At 43.0% G+C, this 12462-nt stretch overlaps 1 protein-coding gene across 3 annotated transcripts in view; it reads right to left on the bottom strand.

The window, feature by feature from the left end:
- AGL (amylo-alpha-1, 6-glucosidase, 4-alpha-glucanotransferase) overlaps positions 1–12462 on the bottom strand; it is a 137183-nt gene that overhangs the window by 89835 nt on the left and 34886 nt on the right. For all 3 annotated transcript variants that reach the window (XM_030207631.1, XM_030207629.1, XM_030207630.1), the window contains exon 7: positions 2258–2369. In XM_030207631.1, the coding sequence (XP_030063491.1) occupies positions 2258–2369 (112 nt within the window). The remainder of the gene's footprint in view (positions 1–2257; positions 2370–12462) is intronic.

The raw sequence follows: 12462 nt of genomic DNA, 5'->3' as shown, positions 1-12462 counted from the left end.
GAGGCCTATTTATCAACTTGAAATAATACAGAAATATATGATATTGGTCATTAGCCCCAATTAATGCCAATGAGAGGCATGTAATAGAAAGGGCAGATAAACAGCCCCCACATACGAGAAAATAAGGTTGTCAATTAAAGCAAATGAATTAAGAAAATTCTGCCTAAGACCACTATCAGGCTCATTTTCGAAAGAGAAGGACGTGGATATAACAAAAGAGAGGGAACGAAGTACAAACTAAAGTCCAAAAAAAAAAAAAAAACAGCACCACGGGCCTTTAAAAATGGAACACAGTTCTTTAATGAATGAGCCTTGACAAAAAGACCCGACACGGTGCTTTGTAGCTTTTACTATATGAGACGTGGGGTAAGGAATAATATATTGTAGAGGAATATATTCGAGTTATTCCCCAAGTTTTCCACGTCATCACTGTGACCCCTGACGCAGGTGCTAGTCACCGAAACACGGCCCGTGTCGGGTCTTTTTGTCAAGGCTCATTCATTAAAGAACTGTGTTCCATTTTTAAAGGCCCGTGGTGCTGTTTTTTTTTTTGGTTTTTTTGTTCGAAAGAGAAGGACGCCCATCTTTCAACACAAATCGGAAGATGGGCGTCCTTCTCACAGGGTCGTCTAAATCGGTATAATCGAAAGCCGATTTTGGACGTCCCCAACTGCTTTCCGTCGCAGGGACGGCCAAAGTTCAAGGGGGCATATCGGAGGCGGGACTTGGGCGTGTCTAACACATGGACGTCCTCGACCCATAATGGAAAAAAAAATAGGGCGCCCCTGGCGAGCACTTGGATGACTTTACTTTACAAAAAGGTGCCCGAAATGACCAGATGACCACCGGAGAGAATAGGGCAAGATGACCTCCCCTTACTCCCCAAGTGGTCACTAACCCCCTCCCAACCTCAAAAAATATCTTTCAAAATATTTTTTGCCAGCCTCAGATGTCATACTCAAGTCCATCACACCAATATGCAGGTCCCTGGAGTAGTTTTAGTGGGTGCAGTGCACTTCAGGCAGGCGGACCCAGGCCCATCCCACTTCCTACCTGTTACGTTTGTGGAGGAAACGGCAAGCCCTCCAAAACCCACCAGAAACTCACTGTACCCACATCTAGGTGCCCCCCTTCACCCGTAAGGGCTATGGTACTGGTGTACAGTTGGGGGTAGTGGGTTTTAGAGGGGGTTTGGGGGGCTCAGCACACAAGGTAAGGGAGCTATGTACCTGGGAGCATTTTATGAAGTCCACTGCAGTGCCCCCTAGGGTGCCCGGCTGGTGTCCTGGCATGTCAGGGGGAACAGTGCACTACAAATGCTGGCTCCTCCCATGACCAAATGCCTTCATCTGCCATTTGGCCACGCAGTGTTTCAATTTAAGGTCTTCATGCAATTTTTCACAGTCCGCATGTTTTAACAAACTTTGAATAGTTTTATGTCATCTGCAAATTTAATCACTTCACCTGTTGCTCCCATTTCTAGATCATTTATAAATATGTTAAATAGCAACGGTCCCAGTACAGATCCCTGTGGCACTCCACTATTTACCCTCCTCCACTGAGAAAAATCACATGCTTTTTCAGAGAACCAGGGTATCTTTTCTATAGATATACTTGCCCCCTGATCAAGTCCATAGACTTGCATGGTATTTTAACACAGATAATGATATGTTTTACTGAATTGTTTTTTTTTTCCAATAAAACAAACTGTTTTTCCCCTTACAACTGCCCCTATAAGAACAGAATGTCTGCTGTTGTCTGTAGCATAATCTCAGAATTTAGACAAAACAAGAAGGTGGAGCAGGCCCTTAATAATATTCCAGGCTGCCCTGACCCTTAAGAGCTTTGCAGCTATACATGAGTTCATGTACTGCCACACAAGATTCAAGTGAAAACATCATTAACCACAGTTAGTTGTCAGTGGAACTGCTGAAGGATACAACAAAGGGACAAGAACTGTTTGAAAAGACAGACTATTCTGGTAAAAATTCATGCACATTCAGTCATCACATTGATTTTTGTTAGCAATGAATTGTAAGGTGCATTTGTGAATTTTCTGTGTCTGGCCTGCTAGGGATAGTACTGACATTTACGTGGCCCTCTGTGTATAAAAGTTGCCCACACCTTGTGTAGAACTTGTGCAATATAGGTTTCGTTTCCGATAGCTTGAGTTTTGAAATCTGTTCTGCTTTCACGATTTCTCTGCTACTGAAGAGATCAATTCAACTACACAGATAGCATACAGCATGTCATTTACCTTTGGCAAGAAGAGTTCTGAATTGACTAACAGCTTTCGAAACATCCACTTGATAAAATTCCCAGAGATTTATTTTGGGATAAACATCCTCCCACATGATTTTACGAATGCACTGCAGAAAAAAACCCCAAAAAAACAATGAAACCATATTCCATTTTAATTTTATACATTTTTCAATCTTTATGTGGTACTAAAATCAAGCTACAAATATGTTTTCCAGATAAATTATATATAACAGGGCAGTTTGAATAGCTTGCATTATTTTTCTTATGTGCATGGGCAATTATTGCAAAGAGTTATTCTAGGCAATTTTCAAAGAGAAGTTACCCTACATTTCCTTGAAAATTATCAAGTGCAAAGAAATGGTTGCTGAAAGTGCCTACATGCTTTGCATGTACTGTTTTAGCTTAAAATACCATTCTCTTCCCAGAATGCCTCTTTTTCCACAGCTGAAAGCACATGAACTGTGGAAGTCTTAAGACTTTCAACCAGCAAATTTTCAGAAAAATCAATTTACCCACACAGACAGCTTAGAAAATTGTCCTAAATATTTAAGCAATTATACCATATTAATACTGACAAATGATACGAGATACTTACCTGGAACAACATAGGTATGCCAGATAAAGCATTCTACCACAATCAAAACAGAATAATTTTCAAGCATCTGAAAATATTTTGAACACAAAACACAAAGCGATCTGCAAACATTTCATGCAGCTTTCTTCCTTTAGTACACAAATTTGCATATGGTTGTAACTGCTAACCAGTAACAGAGCAGCTTTCAAAATACTCAACATCACAATTTAGTGTCCCTATGATTACAGCTGAATTGCACTGAACTGGCACAATTCCCTAAAGGCAGGCAAGGCAGAGGGAACCAGCAACACAGACGAGTAACTAAAGAACAAGTGATTTGGGCCACAGGTGGGATGAATGAGACAGAAACAGCAGTAGGGCTCTAAGGGGCCCTATTACTAAGGCATGCTAGGTGCTAACACACACCCAATGCAGCAAAAATGGCCTAACATGGGACACACATTAAAATCAGTTTTGCCATGTCTGCACACTAACCACGTAGTAATTTTTTTGTATTTTTTAAGGGGGCGTCAGGGCAGAGTGGGTTATTCCTGTGCTAGCCAGTTAGCACATCAACATTACCACATACTAACTCAGGACCCCTTTAACCACCTATATTTTATTTGAAATCTGATATACCGCTTTGCCAAAAGGATCTCAGCGATGTATAATAAAATTTACATTAAGTAAAAAGAAAGAAGTTCATTCTTAAATAGAAAAGAGACTAAGAAAAGACAGTCACACAAGAAATTTTTTTTTGAAGAACCAGATCTAGACAATGGGAAGAAATTATAGTCAACCCATAGTTTAGCCATCAAAAGCAAGGTGAAAAAAAATGAGCCTTAAGATGGGTTTTAAATCTTTACATACAGTGGGGGAAATAAGTATTTGATCCCTTGCTGATTTTGTAAGTTTGCCCACTGACAAAGACATGAGCAGCCCATAATTGAAGGGTAGGTTATTGGTAACAGTGAGAGATAGCACATCACAAATTAAATCCGGAAAATCACATTGTGGAAAGTATATGAATTTATTTGCATTCTGCAGAGGGAAATAAGTATTTAATCCCTCTGGCAAACAAGACCTAATATTGGTGGCAAAACCCTTGTTGGCAAGCACAGCGGTCAGACGTCTTCTGTAGTTGATGATGAGGTTTGCACACATGTCAGGAGGAATTTTGGTCCACTCCTCTTTGCAGATCATCTCTAAATCATTAAGAGTTCTGGGCTGTCGCTTGGCAACTCGCAGCTTCAGCTCCCTCCATAAGTTTTCAATGGGATTAAGGTCTGGTGACTGGCTAGGCCACTCCATGACCCTAATGTGCTTCTTCCTGAGCCACTCCTTTGTTGCCTTGGCTGTATGTTTTGGGTCATTGTCGTGCTGGAAGACCCAGCCACGACCCATTTTTAAGGCCCTGGCGGAGGGAAGGAGGTTGTCACTCAGAATTGTACGGTACATGGCCCCATCCATTCTCCCATTGATGCGGTGAAGTAGTCCTGTGCCCTTAGCAGAGAAACACCCCCAAACATAACATTTCCACCTCCATGCTTGACAGTGGGGACGGTGTTCTTTGGGTCATAGGCAGCATTTCTCTTCCTCCAAACACGGCGAGTGGAGTTCATGCCAAAGAGCTCAATTTTTGTCTCATCTGACCACAGCACCTTCTCCCAATCACTCTCGGCATCATCCAGGTGTTCACTGGCAAACTTCAGACGGGCCGTCACATGTGCCTTCCGGAGCAGGGGGACCTTGCGGGCACTGCAGGATTGCAATCCGTTATATCGTAATGTGTTACCAATGGTTTTCGTGGTGACAGTGGTCCCAGCTGCCTTGAGATCATTGACAAGTTCCCCCCTTGTAGTTGTAGGCTGATTTCTAACCTTCCTCATGATCAAGGATACCCCACGAGGTGAGATTTTGCGTGGAGCCCAGATCTTTGTCGATTGACAGTCATTTTGTACTTCTTCCATTTTCTTACTATGGCACCAACAGTTGTCTCCTTCTCGCCCAGCGTCTTACTGATGGTTTTGTAGCCCATTCCAGCCTTGTGCAGGTGTATGATCTTGTCCCTGACATCCTTAGACAGCTCCTTGCTCTTGGCCATTTTGTAGAGGTTAGAGTCTGACTGATTCACTGAGTCTGTGGACAGGTGTCTTTCATACAGGTGACCATTGCCGACAGCTGTCTGTCATGCAGGTAACGAGTTGATTTGGAGCATCTACCTGGTCTGTAGGGGCCAGATCTCTTACTGGTTGGTGGGGGATCAAATACTTATTTCCTTCTGCAGAATGCAAATAATTCATATACTTTCCACAATGTGATTTTCCGGATTTAATTTGTGATGTGCTATCTCTCACTGTTACCAATAACCTACCCTTCAATTATGGGCTGCTCATGTCTTTGTCAGTGGGCAAACTTACAAAATCAGCAAGGGATCAAATACTTATTTCCCCCACTGTAATTCCTTCAGCTCGAAGGCTGCGAGGAAATTGATTCCAAAGGAAGGGGGCTAAATAGAAAAAAAGAAGCAGATTCTTGAGTAGTAGCCAAGTGAGCTCTACAAAGGTGAGTACTGACCATTCGAAAGTCAGTTAGGAAACAAAAGGGTTTGTTAGGAACATGGGTTGGGGAGGGGGGGGGGGGGGGAGGCCAAAACTGCAAGATAACTAGGAATCTGTTCATAGAATGCCTTATGAGCAAGGATATGGCATTTTATTAAGAGCCAGCGAAAAACAAAGAGAGGGCAAACATGATCTCGATGTAGAGCGTTGCTCAAAAGACAGATAGTGTTTTGTAAGCTCTGAAGGTGTTTTACAGTCATGTTTGAAAGGCTTGCATAAATAATGTTTCCATAATCCAACCTAGACATAAATAAAGAATGTATCAGTGAGTGAAGAGTTTTATTAGCTATGAATCCTTTTAAGGTATATATCTGACACAGTGTGAAGAAAAATTATTTATTTATTTAGATTTTGCTCATACCTTTTTCAGTAGTAACTCAAGGTGAATTACATTCAGGTACACTGGGTATTTCTATGTCCTTGTAGGGCTCACAATCTAATTTTGTACCTAAAGCAATAGGGGTTAAGTGAATTGCTCAAGATCACAAGGAACAGCAATGGAATTTGGACTGGCACCTCTGAATGTCAACTGGTGCTTTAACCACCAGGCTGCTCCTCCACTCAGCAATTTGCTAAATAAAAGTAAGCCGATAGTCAATTATTAGCAATTGGAGTACCACAAAAAACTGGTACAAGATTCAGGTGCTCAGACCTCCCTATAATCAAGCAAGTATCATGTTCATCACTAGAAGGGAGATGCTCAAATGTTACCGTGCTTGTAACATTTCATTTAGACTTGTTTTAGCCAATTTAAATGAAACGTTATTGACAAAGCTAATGTCAGAGGCTTTCGGCCACTGCTTTACTGTGCACAGAAGCAGTGACCCAAAGTGCCATGCTAATTAGCTTGCTAGTATTTAAATGAGCTCATTAGTGATTCTGTGCAATACACAAAGAAAAAAACACATGGAAAACTGTTGCCCTAAAATCTACCAACAGCTCCTGAGCTGTCGGTAGGTTTTAGTTGTTAGGGCAGGGTGACTTTTATAGTCCTCTCTGCCCAGGATTTCTGTTGGAGCATGAAAGTGAGGACACAGAAGAACAAAGGCTGGGCTGCTGCACCTGTCTGAGGCGCCTCCAGTGACTGTTGGAAGGAAGGCGATAGTTCTTGCTGCTTCTTTTTTTGCATCTTCCTAAAGATCAGGCGCAGGCTTAGTACTGCAATGGGTCTGACAGAGGAGGCCGCCGACTCCTTGCTTCTGGAGAGCAAAAAATCCTATTAAGTGTATTGGGAGCACCCCCCCGGTACATTGGACATGTGCACAAGAGCTGTGCCTACTGCTTAGCTCTTGTGGGAATGCGCCAGGAACGTTCTGACTCCTTTACCAACCAATGTTCAACACTACCAGCATCCAAATTATATGCACGCTGATAGTGTTGAGCATTGGCTGCTATTTGTTTCTCATTGTGAGACGGTACTTTCTGGCGCTCTAGGGAACAGCGCCACAGTTCTATGCATCTACCCTTAGAAGATCATCTCTTAACTAGTCTGCAACTAAGTGCTCCTGTGGTAATTTTTAAAAATGGCTGCATGCTAATGACAATATTAGCACATGGTCATTAATGAGGGGGGAAAACAACAACAACAACAAAAAAAAAAACCCACCCAGAAAATCAGGAGTTTTTCAGCCATGATAAAAATGGCCTTAGCGTGAGGGAAAGACCCGCGAAAGGGAGTGCTAAGAAGAAATTAGGTCTTACCTGGTAATTTTCTTTATTAGTCCTTTCCACTATTCTAGAACCTCTGGGACAGCTGTGTCCATCAACCAGCAGGTGGAGACAGAGAACTGAAAACTGAGCTGAAACATCTCGCTCTTGGCATCCAGTCCAGCCCCTCAGTATTTACGTAGACAAGAAGTAAAAAGAAACTCAAAATAAAAACACAACCATCTTAAACAATTTGTTAACCTAACACGAACCAGTCGAGCAAACATGTATAGACACCTCATCTCTGGACAACTTGTAGCAAACAAGAAATATGCAGGAAGCACCATGCAAGGCGACAGTCGTTATCTGACCCATTATTTTGTACCAACTAAACATTTCAGATACCTTGGGTGGGCTTCTAGAATAGTGGAAAAGACTAATAGAAAGAAAATGATCAGGTAAGACAATGTCTCCTATTACGTAGCTTCCCACTATTCCAGAACCTGTGGGATGTTCAAAAGCAATCTCTAGAGAGGGTGGGATCTTGGTGCCGCCGCTCTGAGGACCAAAGCCCCAAAACTAGCTTCAGAGTGTGTTGCAACATCCACCTTGTAGTGCTTTGTAAAGGTATGCAGTATCAACCACGTTGCTGCCTTACAAATATCCACTGGAAACAGTAAGGTAGTTTTCACACAGGATATCACTGACCGCCTCATAGAATGAGCCCACAAGGTCTAAGGGGCCTGCTTCCCCGCAAGTAAATAAGCTGACGCAATCATCTCCTTCAGCCATCTAGCTCTAAGGTCAAGTCTCCGTTTACCAAAAACCACACAATCTGTATGATTTGCGACACTCATTCTTGACTTCCAGATATCAAACGAGGACTCTATAAACATCGAAAATCTTCAAGGAAGAATACAGAGCCTCTTTGCCTTCTGCAAAACGATGGAGTCCCCGCCTCTGAAAAGCAAAGAAATGGATCCCAATAAAGCCTGAAGCTCCAAAACCCTATGTGCTGATGCAAAAGTCACTAAGAACACTGTTTTTAGTGCAAGATCTTTCAAGGAGGCCTTCCGGAGTGGCTGAAAGGAGGCTTCTGAAGAGCCCAAACGACTAAATTAAGGTTCCACTCTCGACACGGCGTACCAAAGGGAGGCTGCAAGCAGCCCACTCCCCACAAGAATCAAATGCTATCTGAGTAAGCCTCAAGAGACATCTTCTGTAGTTGGCCCTTGAAACAGGCCAAAGCTGCAACTTAAACTTTTAGAGAACCCAACACCAATGCTTTCTGTTGGCATGCTTGGAGAAAGGCAAGAAGTCTGCGCTCAACACACCAGCCCTTGAACATCTTCCTCACTTTGGCATATGCCTGAAACAAAATAGTAATGACTAAATCAGAATAACCTTTTCACCTCAACTGAGCCCTTTCAATAACAAAGTGTAAGACCAAAGGTGCAGGAATCCTTCATGAGCACCGGACCTGCTTCAGTAGGCTGTGCACCTGTGGAAGATGGAGGACCTCCATTCAGCATTCGAATCAGGTCTGTGTACCACAGCTTCCACAGCCAATCCGGGGTTATGAGAATTATTCGATCCCGGTGCAATGTGATCCTTTACAACACATTCTACCGTGGGCCACGGAGGGAAGACACAGTGGATATGTCTCCGATCAGGGCTGCAGTAGGGCACTGATCCCCACTGAGCCCAGTTCTTTCCGATGGCTGAATAACTTATACACTTCAGCATTCCTTTTCACTGCTATAAAATCCAGAAGTGCAGAATCCCATTAGTCCACTATCAGCTGAAAATTCTGGCTGGATAGTTCCCATTCTTCTGGGTCCAAGGAGTGCCTGCTGAGAAAGTCCACCTCCACATTAAAGGACCCAGTGATGTGAGCTGCCGACAAGCAGAGAAGATTTTTCCTCTGCTCAGCTCATGAGGGAGACCACCTCCACTGCCACTGGATGGCTGTGGGTCCCACCTTGCTTGCTGATATAAGCCACCGCCCTGTGCCAGATGGAACTTGTAATGCGCTCCCCAACCCAACTTGCTGGCGTCCATTGATACCACTTCCCATTGTGTTATCAGAAAGGGAGCTCAGACGGTCAAATTCCTGGATGACCACCACCACTGCATATGCCGTCTGGAAACCAAAGTCCAAGAAAATGAAGGATGCACTTTGTGACACTGAAGACCAGCAGCTGAGAAGCCTGCCCAATGCACCACTTCCATCTCTGCCATCACTAACCACAGAATCTGGATGTAGTTCCAGATCCTGAGCGTGCCTTGACTGAGAATACGAATCTGTTGAACCAGCTTCAACCTCCTGCGCCTGTGAGGAAGATCCTCTACTGTGCTGTATCGAATAAAATGCCAGATACTCCAGTATCTGTGATGGAGTTGGTCTGCTCTTCTCAAAATTGATCACTCAACCTGACTGCAGAACACGAACAAATTTATCTATTGCTGCCATGCTGTCCAAATAGGATGATGCACGAATGAGCCAGTTTTCAAGATATGGTGAACTCCGATTCCTAGCATGAAAGAAAATATGCCATCACCACCAAAACCTTGATAACGTCTTAGAGCCATGGCGAGACGAAGGGGAAACCCTGATCTGGAAGTGACTGTCCAGAACTGCAAAATGTAGGATCCTCTGATGCGACAGCCATATGAGTATATGCAAGTACGCTTCCTTGAGGTCGAAGGCAGTAAGAAATTCGCCTGCTTGAACCAAGGCAACGACTGCTCTTAGTGTCTCATTGCTAACATGGGACACTAGGAAGCAACGGTTTAAACCTTTGAGATCTCAGACCAGATGAAAAGTGCCTTCCTTCTTTGGGACAGTGAGGTACATGGTATATCTGCCTTGTCCATTTTTGGTTTGGGGAATTGAACAATGGCCCAGAATGTCAGCAAGGAATCTACGGTGGTCTGAACCTCAACTGCCTTGGTTCCCTTTCAACAAGGAGGCTGCAAGAAGAGAGAAGTGACTGGGCGGGAGACCTCCAGCTTGTAACCTTCTGTAAGAATAATCAGAATCACTGGTTTGATGTAATTTAGGCTCACTCCTCCTGGAGACTTCCTCCCACCAGTGGAAGAGAAGAGAAGAGTGGACCAGACTCACATCATTGCGAATCTCTGGAGGCATCGGGTGCTCTAGTTAACTGACAGGACTTCTGTCTGCACGAAAGGAACACTGACGTGCCAGAAAGTAGGACTTCAGACCATATTGCTGACGACCAGGCCAATACCATCTGCTGCCTCAAAACAGAGAGCCCCCTGAAGACAGACGACCAAAGGCTTTTAGCTTAACCTCTGGCAACAGCTGTGGCTTAGTTTTCCCCCAGTTCCTTCACCAAGATACTGAGATCTTCTCCAAATAACCACTTGCTCCAAAACGGCAGTTTAACTAGACATGACTAATGCTGCATCAGCTGTCCAATGCCACAAACCAGAGTTGCCAACATACCATGACAGCCAAAGACATACTGGGGGCCGTAAACCATAACATGTCATAAATAGCATTCTCCAAATAGATCAACTCTGTTTCCACCTGGGTGTTATGGCGTCCAAATTATTTGTGTACTGCTGAAGCCACTTCAGGCATGCTTTTGCCACGAATCAGCTGCACACTGGTCGCATGAAGGCCCATAGAAGCCACTTCAAACCCTTCTAAACTTCCTATCCTGTAGGTCTTTTAGGGCAATGTCCCCTTCCACTGGCAAAGTGGTCTTCTTAATCACCACCGTAAATCAGGGAGTCCACTCTGAGAAGCCGCAATTTATCCTTCTCTTCCGGAACTAATGGGTAGAGGTGAGCCACGGCTCTTCCCACTCTCAGCCTCGCGTTCAGTGAGACCCATTCTGCTGCAATCAGGTTCTGAATGTCGGGATGCATTGGGAATAGAAGGACCTCTAAAACCCTCATGATCAACGAAGATGGAACTCCTGACGCTGAAGCAGAAGGCTCCTCAATAGAAAGCACAGCCAGTCCCTCAGAAATAAGAGTACTGAGCTCCTCTTTATGAAACAACCTTAATACTTTCGGATCCTCCAACTCCTCCTCAGGAGGGAGCCCTCCCTCTAACGACTCCTTCAAAAAATAAAAAAATAAAATCAAAAAATAAAAATCAAAACCCAAACATTTTATCATGCTTTTTAGTTGCTGTTTGCCAATAAAAAAAAAATATATACAAAAAACCCCCCCAAATGTACATGGAAATTCTAAAATAGTATACTGACAACACCAAACATAAAAAAAGAAAAAAAGGAGATGCCATATGACAGTTTCATGGCCAGAAAGTTTCAATATTTGCATTTTAAATTATTTGTATGTTTTACACCCCTGATACTGGCAATCTGCTGAAACACAGGGCTGTGTCAGGTCTTTGAAAAAATATTGCCTTCTTAACTTAGAGTTCTACTGTGTTTCTCAACTCACCTGTTGTCCACTGAACTTATTCTTGCACAAATTCTCCAATGGGCAGAAAAAGGTAGCAGGGTTTTTAAGCATGAAATGTGAACCCATAATCACAGGGTGATTTACCAACTGTGCCAAAATTATTAATACAACTAGATGAATAATTAGTAATAGGAACACACACACAGACATGACTGTTTTATAAGGCCAGTTGCCTGTTACAAAATAGCCTAAAAACGTCATTTATCCACAAAATAGCCTAAAAAACTGTCATTTATCCTCTATCTAAGCTGTCTTTAGATGGAAACAGCTCCATAGATCAGGCACAAAGAACACTATATAGAAAAGGACTCTATGGGCTTGTTTCTAATTAAACTAGCCGTTAAGCCCGTTTAAAACGGGCGTTTTTTTTAAATTTCACCTCCATGTGCAGCAACTGTGCTCTGTCCCTGCTCTTCCCCATGTGCAGCCACCCTCCTCTGTCCCCTGCCCTCCCTCCATCGATTAATGAAAAAAAGAAATTAAATAAGGGGGGAAAACATTTAATAATGATTTTTACATTTGTCCGTGTATTTGAAACAGTATGGTCCAAAACCTCTAGGGACATTCATTTTTGCTCCCACTGATACAAATGCTAATGCACTATTATATGATCGTATATTTTCATAAATGTTTTGAATCTGGATCTTGTGCAGTCATCAAGCTCTTAATGTATTCATTTGTAGTATAGGCGGTAAATGTATAGACCCTTTATTGCAGCAAACATTAAACTTCTTATCTGTTGGTCTCTCATTTTTAAAGTGTTTTGCATGACAATGTTCACAGATTTCGCAAAAGTTGCCAAGGCTGCTACTGTTTATATTTTTTTCCTGAAACTCTTGTAATGTTCTTAAAGCTTTGTGTCTTGTCATTTGAAGGTCCACTAAGTGTTTGTTG

The sequence above is a fragment of the Microcaecilia unicolor genome, chromosome 6, assembly GCF_901765095.1.
Source record: "Microcaecilia unicolor chromosome 6, aMicUni1.1, whole genome shotgun sequence".
Lineage (NCBI taxonomy): Eukaryota > Metazoa > Chordata > Amphibia > Gymnophiona > Siphonopidae > Microcaecilia > Microcaecilia unicolor.
The sequence above is the reverse complement of the archived record's forward strand: the minus strand, read 5'-3'. Positions and strand labels throughout refer to the sequence as shown.